Here is a 12,400-nt window from a genome sequence, read left to right on the forward strand (position 1 = left end):
TGAAAATACAAAAACAAATAAATTAATAAGTAGATAGATAAATAAATAATACTGAGAATGTGAGCTGTAGGTGAGTCCATAGATTGTAGAATTGGTTCAGAGTTGAGGTGAGTGAAGTTATCTATGCTGGTTCAGATGCCTGATGTTTGAAGGGTAATAACCGTTCCCGATCCCGGTGCGGGACTCGAGGCTCCTGTACCAGTAGTGAGTGGAGAGCGTGGCATGAGAACTTTGACATCTAATCAAGTGTCTACAATCCCGAGCCGATCTACAAATCACCATCATTTCCAGGTAAGGCTAGCTCCTCATCCACTTCACTGACACCAGTCATGAATCCCTCCAGCAGTCAGTCCTGGGGTGCTGTAAGCAGATATGATAATGACCTTCAAGAAGCATTTAGACAGACACACGAACGTGAAGGTAATGTGGGGATGTGAAGTTGTTCTCTCTTCCTCTCTTCCCGTCGGGCAGCAGATACAAAAGCCTGAAAGCATGGACCACCAGGCTTAAGTACAGCTTCTATGCCACTGTTATAAAGATTTAACAATTAGCTTCATTTGTCATACTGTAGGTACATTGAAACATGAAATACTTTGTTTGTATCAATGACCAACACAGTCTGTGGATGTGCTGGGGGAAACGTGCAAGTGTCGCCATGCCTCAGGCACCAACATGGCACATCCAGAACTTATAGCACACCCTGACCCGAATGTCTTTGGAGTGTGGGAGGAAACCAGAGCACCCGGAGGAAACCCAAGCATCATGGGACAATGAATAAACCTTACAGCTAGTGGCAGGAATTAAATCCCAGTCTTACAGCCTGTACGGTAAAGCATTTATACTAACCACTACGCCATCATGCTGCCCCTAAAAACATGGAACGCTTTGTGAATGTGCATGTCAAATATACTTGTACGGCTATTAAATAGTTTCCTAGTATGATATCATAGACTCTTGACCTCCCAATCTTCCTAGTTGTAACCTCGCACCTTGGTTGCCAGCTCTGCACTTTCTCTGTTGCTGTTCCACTTTATTCTGCATTCTGTTATCGTTTTACCTTGTTCTACCTCAGTGCACTGTGTAATGATTTGATCTGTATGAAGCATGTGCAAGACAAGCTTTTCACTGTATCTCGGTACATGTGACCATCCATGATCTGGACCGTGTGTGGGCAGAGGGGATGGGCTTCATTGGGCATGGTCAGTGCAGTCAAAGTGGGACGAGGAGCCTGTCCCTGTCTTGTGCCGTATGTCTGCCCCAATCCTTCGCTCCGCCCCTCGGGCTCTGCCTCATGAAAGTACAAAGTAACTGAGCAAAGCCAGGCATGTGTCAGAGTGAAGAGGAACAGTGTGAAGCCGTAGCCTCCGGTCGGATCAGACACAAGAAGGGTTGCAGATGCTGAAATTAAACAACAGGCTAAAATTGCTGGAGGCAGGATTTTTTGTGTGTTGCTCTAATCAGGTTGGTTTTAAAACCAAAATAGAATCAGAATCAGAATCAGGTTTATCACCAATGACATATGTCATGAAATTTGCTGTGTTGCAGCAACAGTACAATGCTATACATAAAATACACTATAAATTACAGTTAGAAATATATATATAAAAAATAAGTAAGTTGTGCAAAAAATAGTGAGGTAGTGTCCATTCAGAAATATGGCAGAGAGGAAGAAGCTGTTCCTGAATCACTGAGTGTGTGTTTCCACTCTCCTTGATGGTAACAATGAGGAGAGGGTATGATGTTGAGGGCAGGGGTCCTTCTGAGGCATCAGCTTTTGAAGATGTCCTCCATGTTGTGCCCATGATGGACTTTGAGTTTACAACCCTCTGTGGCCTTTTCTGATCCAGTGCAGTGGCCCCTCCACAGCAGCTGGTGATGAAACCAGTCGGATTACTTTCCATGGTACATCTGTAGAAACTTGGTAGAGTTTTTGGTGACATCTCAAATCTCCTCAAACTCCTAATGAAGTATGTGCCTTCTTTGTAATTGCATCAATATATTGGGCCCACGATAGAGCTTCGGAGGTGACACCCAGAAACTTGAAAATGCTCACTCATTCCACTGCTGACCCCCCGATGAAGACTGGTGTGCATTCCCTTGACTTTATTTGTACAATGCCTTTTCATTCTTATATTTCTAAACATTCTATTTAGTGCTCAAAAACACTGTTTAAGCCAAAAGTACTGTTGTCACTCATGTGGCCCCTGGGGTGGTAGACTATTACAATACTTGAGGGGCTTCGCACCTAAACTGGCCCCTCCCTCTCCAGTAGCAGAAGAACCCCATACTGTGGTCCTCCCCCACCGGTGGCTGCATCGAGCACATAACCCCTGCAGCCTGGAATGTGCCTGTCAGCAGCATTCCTCCGCCGGTGTAGCGATGTGCAGGCAGACCAAAGGGTGTTCCTCACAGAGTCTATTCAGATCAGATTGCCGTATCCACCAAGACGGGGCGCCATGAAATCATGGCGAAACGGCCACTTCTGGTGGTCAGATGTCAGGGTATGAGTCACCAGCACAACCTCACATTTGCCCCTGCACTCTTCACGGAACAGAATGTGCTGGTGATGAATTTAAGCAGCGGGATGCTCACATACCTACTCCCTGCTACCGAGTGGGAAAGGGAAGAAGCTGGAATAAGAGGGAAGGGGAGAAAGAGAGGGAGAATTATCCCACTCCCACTTCCCTCTCCTTCCACTCCCCACTCTGGCTTGCTTCTTACCTCTTCTCTTCTCCTCACCCACCCATCCCCTTCCCCTGGTGCCCCTCCTCCTTCCATGGTCCACTGTCCTCTCCTATCAGATTCTTTCTTTTTCAGCCCCTTATTCCATCTATTGGCTCCCAGCTTCTCACTTCATCCCTTCTCCCCTTCATCTACCCACCTTCTCCTCATCAGTGATCTTCTAGCTTGAACTCCTTCCCTTTCCCCCGCCATCTTATTCTGGCCCACCCCCTCTCCACTCCTCGTGAAGCATCTTGGCCTGAAACACTAACCGTTTATTCCATTCCATAGATGCTGCCTGACCTGCTGAGTTCCTCCAGTATCTTGTGTGTGTCACTCTGGATTTCCAGCATCAGCAGGATCTCCTGTGTTTCTAATCAAGCACCATTCTGCTCATCAATCTAAACAGTCAACCAGTTTTAAAGCATTGGGCCCACTACCTTTCACATTATATGTCAATGATTTGGATGATAGAATTGATGGCTTTGTAGCTAACTATACAGATGATACAAAGATAGGTGGTGGGGCAGTTAGTGTTGAGCAGGGAGTCCGCAGGAGGACTTGGGCAGATTCGGAGAATGAGCAGAGAAGTGGCAGATGGAATACAGTATCTGAAATTGTATGGTCATGCACTTTGGTAGAAGGAATTAAGGCGTAGTCTATTTTCTAAATGGGAAGCAAAATCAGAAATTGGAAGTGCAAAGGGACTTGGGAGTCCTAGTGCAGAATTCCCTAAAGGTTAACTTGCCAGTTGTGTTGGTAATAAGGAAGGCAAATGCAATGCTAGCATTCACTTCGAGAGGATTAGAATATAAAAGAAAGGATGCAGTGCTGAGTTTTTATCGGGCATTGTTCAGACTGTATTTGGAGTAGTCTGAGCAGTTTTGGGTTGCATTTCTAGCATAGCATTGGAGAGGTTCAAGAGGAAGTTTACGATAATCCTTGGAATGAAAGAATTAATACTTGAGAAAAATTGATGCCTCTGGGAGGCTGTATTCACTGGAGTTTAGGATATTGGGGGTGGGGGATCTCATTGAAACCTAAGGAATTCTTTGCCACAGATGGCTGTGGAGGCTGGGTCATGGGTATATTTAAAGTGGAGGTTGGTACGATCCTGATTAGTAAGGGCATCAAAGTTATCGGGACAATGGCATTGAAAGGGAAAGTAAATCAGCCATGATCAAATGCTGGAGCAGACTCGATGTGCTGAATGACCTAATTTCTTATGGTCTTATGGTTTTATGATTTTATGACAGATCATTGTTCTTGTTAACTATTTTCCCTCCTCGGATGCTGCCTGACCTGCTGAGTATCTTCAGTACGTTCTGATTTTGTTTCAGATTTCCGGCATCTGCATCTACTTCCCTTCTACCATCTGGTTCTTGAAGCAATCTCCACATCTCTAATCACTGCCTTGTTATAGCAACACTGTGACCACTTTGCACTACAATGGACTTAGTATTGTTGTTCTAATTGTGCTCTTTAGAGTCATAGTAATATAGGCCCTCCAGCCCAACCAGTTCATGCTGACCACACTGTCCACTCAGCTAGTTCCAATTTCTTGCGTTCAGCCCATATCCCTGCGAGCCGCCCCTCCATGTAGCTATTCAAGTGCCTCTTAAATGATACTATCATACCTGCCTCAACCACTTCCTCTGGCAGTTTGTTCCAACACTCCCCACCCTCTGCGTGAGAAAGTTGTCCTTCAGGTCCCTTTTAAATCTTTCCCCTGTCACCCTAAATCTATGCCCCCCAGTTTTGGACTCCCCTACCCAGGGGGAAAGACTGCCCAACTTAGCTTTGCGTCCCAGCCTTGCCAGCCTTTCTCTGTAGCTAAGGCCCTTTATTCACGGTAACTTTCTTGTAAATGTACTCTTTCCGATTTAACCACGTCCCTTTTAGGGAGACCAAAACTGTACAAAGCATTATTTGTATAATTTTTATGATTTTCTTGTGAATGTTGTGTTTCTCATGCTCTGTGCTTGCGACGCTGCCGCAAGTAAGTTTTTCATTGCACCTGTGTACACACGTACTTGTGCAGATGTCAATAAACGCTATCTGAATTAATTTATGTTCATCCTTAACCAAATCTCCTCGATCAGTTGGTATTTATTCAAACACTCTGTCGGGTCATTTTTCTTCTTTTTTTTAAAAAAAGCGACGACATTAGAAATATTTCCAACTCAACGGGGCGATTCTCAAATCAATAGGGTTTTGAAAGATTCGGACCCTCCGCATTCTCCTCACTCAAACTCTTCCAGTGGCCTGGGTTAGAAACCATCAGATCCCGCTCACTTAATCTATCCAGGCCCCATTACAGCCCCATTGCAGATTTAAGAAGTTTACCAAATCAATTTGCCACTTTGAATTAAATTTAGTTCATTTTCAACCGCACGCTGTAAATTATAATTTGATTTATTTGGTTCTCTTCCGAGAATTCCGAGAACTAATGAGACATACCAACAACAACAGCCACGTTCGCTTCGTTATATTTGTCTCTAATTCCAACTCATTCTAAAATGTGATTACATGCCCGCTTCCCGGGGAGAAGGTAAAGGATCAACGTTTTATGGCCAATTTCTTCCCCTCTTCCATCAGATTTCTCTATGGCCCATGAACCACTGAGCACTACCCCGCTACTTCCCTTTTGCTCTACGTAGTGTTCGTTTTCTCTAATTATGAATTACAGTATTTCTATATACTGTTCTGCACGGCTGCCACAAAAGTAATACATTTCACGACATATATCAGTGATAATAAACCTGATTCTGATTTAACTATTACAGCGAGGAGGTACAGGGGCCTGAAGACAGACACTCAACACTTCTTCCCCTCCGCCATCAGATTTCTGAAGGGGAAATGAACCCAAGAACTGTTACTCGCTTTTTGCACTGTGTGTGTGTGTGCCCTGATGCTGTTTCTGATTTTACTATTACAGAATCCCCTTTATCTGCCTGAAATTACGTTTTGTTTCCACAGCCGTTGTAATGCCGTCGTTAACAATTTTACGCGTTGCTTTTATATTACGTGGCTGTAGTTTGCGTGTTGTGCCTTTTTATATTATATGCCGAGTTTGTTTTAAATTTTCTCTTCTGCAAGCTTTCAATATCCACGTTGCTTTCACACACATGGCGCTAATCGCCCTTTGTCAATAGTCTCCTACCGCTGTCTCTCACGCTTAATTTTGCCTCATGTATTGATCTTTGCTGAAAATATGTGGGTAACGTTTGCTCTGTTGCGCTGTAAATTGGTCTCGAACTGAGCCAAAACTTGTCTGACAACCTCCTGGAGTTTCACTGTGTTCTCACCTACTCAGACGGGATTACCCTGCCCGATGTGAGGTCTTATTTAAAACCCAAACTAATAGGTTAAACCAGCAACAACAATCACATTCGTTTAATTATGTTTGTCCCTAATTCCAACTAATTCTCGCCGAGTTAATTAATTCTCCCTCCCTCTCCCTCCTTAAATTCAATATTGTCTCTTAACCGATTAATTCTTAAACGTCAGGAAATTGTCATGGGTATCCATTGTAATCTAACCTCTCTCGGCGACCCGCCTTTGGTCAGCTCCCGACCCTTATCCCGGGACCGGGGAGTCCCTCGACACCGTTGGGCAAAAATACCTCACACACAAAGTGTTGGAGAAACTCAGCCAGTCAGGCGGAATCTACGGAGGGGAATAAAGATTCTACGTTTTGGTCCGAAATCCTGTATGTGGCGACACTTGTGGGCTGCCCCCAACACATCAATAGAGTCATTGCGATAGAATAGTACAGCATCGAAACAGCCGCCTCGGCCTATTCAGTCCATACCGAACTATTAATCTGAATAATCCAATCGATCTGCATCCGGAGCACAGCCTTGCATATCCTCCCATCCACGTACCTATCCGAATTTCTCTTAAATGTTGAAATCGAGCCCGCATTCCCCATTTTCGCGGGAAATTCGTTCCACACCCACACCTCCCTCTGAGTTAATAAATTCCCCTCCTTAAATATTTCACCTTTCACCCTTAAACCATGACTTCTAGTTCCAGTCTCACCCACCCTCCGCGGAAAAAACCTGCTTGCATTTATCCACATCCTCGGGGACCCTTGGCACATTTCACTCTATGTTTCGATGTACACGTGATAAATAAATCAGAATCTCGAGTTTTGGCTGTTTATTCCCCTCCATAGATGCTGCCTGATTTGCTGACTTCCTCCAGCACTTTGTCCGCGTGTTGCTCAAGACTTCCAGCACCTTATGTTTATGATTCAGGGTCGGAGAGCGCGCCGCTTTGATGGGAAATCGCGTTTCGCGGATCAATCGATCAATATTTCTCATGTTCATAGTTCAACAGAGAATGGAATTTAAACAGGAGGCATGTTTTACTTTCCACATTGGACAGCTAAATGAAAACCGCACTGCGTAAGGGCAAACGTTTATATTATTACTAAATACGTAAAACTCTGGAAACAAAGAGCGGGTTCGACCTGTAACATTAACCATTTGTTTCTCTTTCATCAGATCTGTATCCGCCACTTTCTGTTTGTTTTTAATTTAACGTTATCGGAAACTGACATGATTGATACATACACAATCACGTTTAGTATTTTGATGGGAGACGTATCGAAAAACATCGAAATACTAAGAAACGAACATCTATTTTAAATCGATCCAAATTTAGATTAAAATTTCAAACAACACAGATCAAAGTTGCTGGTGAACGCAGCAGGCCAGGCAGCATCTCTAGGAAGAGGTACAGTCGACGTTTCAGGCCGAGACCCTTCATCAGGACTAACTGAAGGAAGAGTTAGTAAGAGATTTGAAAGTGGGAGTTTTGAAAATTTCAAATTCAGGTTTATTATCACCGACATATGTCGTGAAGTTTGTTGTTTTGCGGCGCAGTACAGCGCAAGACATAAAATATTCCAACTACCCCACAATAAGAAATTTTAAAAAATAAATAAAGAGCGCAAACATATAGCCAAGTAGTGAATTGGTGTTCAGGAAACTGATCCGCAGATCTGATGATAGATCGTAGTTTAGAATTCGCTCAACCCTAAACAGAGGTCAGTGATCTGTGGCCTGTGACGTGTAATTGGTAAATGTTCCTTTTGTTATTATTGTCACATTATTGTGATTGCCAATACTGAATGGCATCTGTTTAAGGCGAGTGGAGGAAAAGTTTAGGGGAATGTGGGAGGTAGTTTTTTTTTTACACAGATAATGGAGGGTGCCTGGGAGGACTGATATTACAGAGATTTCTGAGACTTGGACACTGGCATTGAAAACAGAGGGTTACATAGGAGGGAAGCTCGTCAGTCGGCACAACATACTATTCTATGTATCGAGACACAATGAAAAGCTTTCGAATGCTTTCGATCCAGACAGATTTTAGGTTTTGACAAGTCAATTTCCTGACACGTTTACAACAAAAAAAACCGCCCCAGTCCCACGTCTAACCTTGCGCGAAAGCAGGCTGAAAGCGCACGTAAACCGAGTCTCCCTCCGCCTGAACATGGTACAAAGTGAGCGAGCGAGAGTGAGTTACCTGGCGGCAGACAGGAGCAGTGTTGCGTGTTCAGCGGCTGGCAACTGGACACGGCGCTGCAGCACGACACCCTGGTCGTGCCGGGGACGTAGTAATAATTGTAAGCCATCCTCGAACCCCCGACTGCCAGGCTGGGATGCTGAGGGGTCGGCGCCGGCGGAGGAGGAGGCGGAGGCGGAGGGGCGACGGCCGGAGAATAGAGCCCCAGGTACTCCGTACTGGCACAGACCGTGTCCCCGGCGATGCCAGGGTACGCCGGCAGCGGAGCGGTGTGGAGCCCTGTCGAGTCCTTACAGTGAGACCTGCCTCCTGATAAAATACTATCGATGCTGAACATCTCCGCCGGCATCACCAACATCCGATAGAGGACCAAAGAATTCCGTCCTTGTGAGTAAACCAAGAGTTAAATCAACTTCCCAAAAATATGGTCATATACATACTCTACTGCACGATACAACAATTTTGCAACCTTGGCATACAAAATCAGATTGTGGCAGGAAGCTGGGACTCTTTATCACTACCCCTACTGAAAGGGTGTTCACAGGGTTTTATATGCACATAATCCACGTCATGGATTTTTTTAACCCGTTGCTTATGTAATTGGAAGGGAAAACAAGATTTCTCTGGTTTTAATACCCCCTTCCTTTTTTTAATCTCTCCCCCTTCTCTCTCTCTCCAGGATCCTCTGCTCCCTGGATTAAAGAAATTAACTACGATTTTTGCACCTCCCGACTAAGCGTTAAAAAGGCTTTGTAATCGGGGTTTAAAGCGACCCCCAGTGCCTTCACCAGCGGCCCCTCCCCGCCAGCAGCTAATTACAGCGATTAATCCGATTAGTGGCATAAACCGGTTTGCAAACACTCCCCATCCGAAGCCCCAACTTCCTTAAATCCTCTTCAATCATAAATCTCCCCCCACCCCCGCCATCTCTCTCCGCGAACCCAAGACAACTCAGAGGCCTTAAATTGAAACTCTTTCAATGTTTGTGAGCACCGATTTAGCAAATGCTGTAGCGCCAGGGACAACGCGTTCATTAGACAGTGGTAGTTTTTCTATTATATTTTAAGATTGTTTTAATTATTCGATTGACCTTGAGTCTTACAGTGAGGGTTTGTTCGGAGTTTTGCAAGAAAACGTAATACTTTGCTATATAAAATTACAACCCTGTTTTACACCCCCGTCCCCATCAGAGAGCTCTTCTATTCGTTGTCTATCCGTCGCCTCAACGAGATATATCCGTACAAGATTCACACCTACAACATAAACAAATACGTTTTAATTGTATTTGTTTATAGTATAAGTAAGTGCATTTTAAATCATAGATAACTGTAAATAGCTAACTGCCTTATAACAACATATACTTACAGGCACATTTATTTCCGCACGTCAATCGTTCTTTGTCCACTTGCATACTAATATATCTATCTATAAATTATGTATAAATTATCTGTGCGTTCTCTATGTGCCTTGAATGCTGCTGTAAGCATGGTTTTCATCGTACCTGCACCTCACCGTAATTGTGTACATGGCAATGAATTCGACTTGACCGATTGTCTTTCTCCCTCCATCTATCAGGTTGCCTGTCTGAATTCCTTCAGCCTCTCTGTCTGCCTCTCCCTCAAACAATCTCTCTATCCATTCTCGTGTTTCCCTTTGTCTGCCTGTCTCCATCTCTCTTCCTCTGTCGACATCTCTTTCCCTGTTTATCTACACACTCTCTCTTACTCGCTCTCTCTCTACCTCCATCCATTTAGTTCTATCTGCCCATCTATCACTTTATCTATCTATCTATCCCTTACTATCTATTTATATCAGAATCAGGTTCTTACCGCTATTTATCTATCTGTCATGTTATCTATTTCTCGCCATTTATTTATCCATCGTTTTATCTATCTTTCGCTATCTATTTATCGTTTTATCCTATCTATTTTTCAGTCTTTCTATTGCTCATCACCTATCTAACTGCAAACCCCCACCCCCGTCTATGCGCCCCCTCCTCTGTGTCTTCATTATCTCTTTATCCATCGACCCTTTCTCCTGCCCACCTGGTGTGCCCGGCTCCCCATTCCTCCGCTGGTTTGGCCGCAACCTCCCCGCCAGGAAACCGCCTTCCCCCGGCCGTTTCTGTGCAGAACTCCACGGATAAATTCAACACTTTCACTCTGTTCAAATGCCGTAAACGCGGAGAAACATTCGCCGCCGCGAAATTAAATCTAAAATTGTTTGATATTGCGTTTAATCTGTGAAAGCATTATTATACAGGAGAAGAAAAATAAACATCTTAAATCATGCGATAAATCCGAGAAAGGAATTCATTAAATAGAAATGAAATCAACCTTTTATAACCGTGGATATCAAAGTAAAGGGTGGAAGTATATTTCATTATAAAAAAAATTAAAACGGACAATTTAGGGTTGACGAACATAACCGAAGTTATTTCAGCGAAAGGGGTCTGTGGAGAGTCCAAGAATTTACACAGCCTCAGCGGTAAATGAGGCAATCCCAGCCATTTGAAGTTAAACGTCTGAGAAAATCAAAATATTTTATTTACAATCATTAATAGCAAGATTCGACAGACGGTTATAGGAAGGCGGGAGGTCAAGCAGTATCTGTGGGGACGAAGTGTTGGTTGAAGTTTGGAATCGAGCCGCTGTCTTCCTCCAGCAGATGATACTTTGCTGCAGAGACTGGAGTCTACAATCTCTTCTGTGCCTGACAGCAAATAAACGCAGTCTCCAGAGTTCATCGCCGAGAAAGGATCGACAAGCGGCATTTAACACAACCGAAGTTTACCTGAAGCTTTGGCTCCTCAAGAGTAACACCGCTTTCAAACTCCACCTCACCTCAGCTCTGAACTGATTCCACAACCCGTGGACTCGCTTTCAAGAGCTCTACGGCTCGTGTTCTCAATATGATTTATTACATTATTATTATTTGTGTGCTTTTTTGTACTTGCAGTTTATCTTTTGCACATTGGTCGTTTGTCCGTCTTTATTTGCATATAGTTTTTCATTGATTCTATTGTGTTGCTTTGTAGCTACTGCGTATGCCCGCTAGAAAATGTATTTCAGGGTAGTATGTGGTGGCAATTTACGTTGAACTTTGAATTTATCATTGTGAATTTAAAACTTCGCATTATAATTCCATAACAGACATGGGTTAAAGTGATTCGAGTTTCTCGGCGAGATTCCGCCCATCGACCGCAGAAACTATTACCAGAGTCACCCATGTGGGAAACATTAGCGGATCATTCACTTGTGTTTTATATTCAGGAAGCGGGTTTCACACTGTTTTACAAACCACGAGCAAATGACCCCAATAATCCCTCGCCAGGATCCAATGGATCTACTAAAGGGACTGGGGAAAGACCCTCTGCGAACCGATATGGAAGAACACAGCACAGAAACAGGCCCTTCGGCCCGCAACGTCGTGCCGTGCTCATTAAGATAATGATATCCGATTAAACCAATTTCCTTCTGCATGCACACGGATTCTCTGTACGTTCAAAGCGCCTCTCTCCCCAGCATTCACTTCAGTTAACACATTAACACTCATATTAAACAGATGATATAGTCATTCACATTAGCGCGCGCGCACACACACACACACACACACACACACACACATACACATACATACACACTCGCACAAATACACACACACATACACATACACATACACACGCACACATACACACACACAAATACACACATACGCACGCATACACACACACACACAAATACACAGATACACACACAGAAACACACACACACACACACACACACAACCGACAAAATGCTGGAGGAACTCAGCAGGTCAGGCAGCATCTATGAAGGGGTAGAAACAGTCGACGTTTCGGGCTCTGATCGACGCCCGAAATGTCGACTGTTCTCTTTGTCGGTGTTACTCTGAATTTACAGCATCTGCAGAATCTTTTGTATTTATTCCTCACACATATCCACAATAAGGTCCTTAAACACTCAGCCACCAAACAGCAAGTGCGTATATTCAATCCTGATTAAAGGTCCACGTCTGGGTCTGAGTTTATTCCCCTCCACAGGTGCTGCCTGAACCGCGGGGTTCCTCCAGCACTTTCTATGGGTTCTACACATTCATACATCCCAGTTTATGGCGATAATAA

At 44.0% G+C, this 12,400-nt stretch overlaps 1 protein-coding gene across 1 annotated transcript in view; it reads right to left on the reverse strand.

Annotated features, from left to right (window-relative positions):
• The window catches only part of gsc (goosecoid), a 38,494-nt gene that overhangs the window by 21,862 nt on the left and 4,232 nt on the right, over positions 1-12,400 (reverse strand). Inside the window, exon 2 of the mRNA XM_063042002.1 lies at positions 8,260-8,643. Coding sequence (XP_062898072.1) covers positions 8,260-8,617 — 358 coding nt within the window. The 5' untranslated portion in view covers positions 8,618-8,643. The remainder of the gene's footprint in view (positions 1-8,259; positions 8,644-12,400) is intronic.

This window comes from Mobula hypostoma, chromosome 1, assembly GCF_963921235.1.
Source record: "Mobula hypostoma chromosome 1, sMobHyp1.1, whole genome shotgun sequence".
Classification (NCBI taxonomy): domain Eukaryota; kingdom Metazoa; phylum Chordata; class Chondrichthyes; order Myliobatiformes; family Myliobatidae; genus Mobula; species Mobula hypostoma.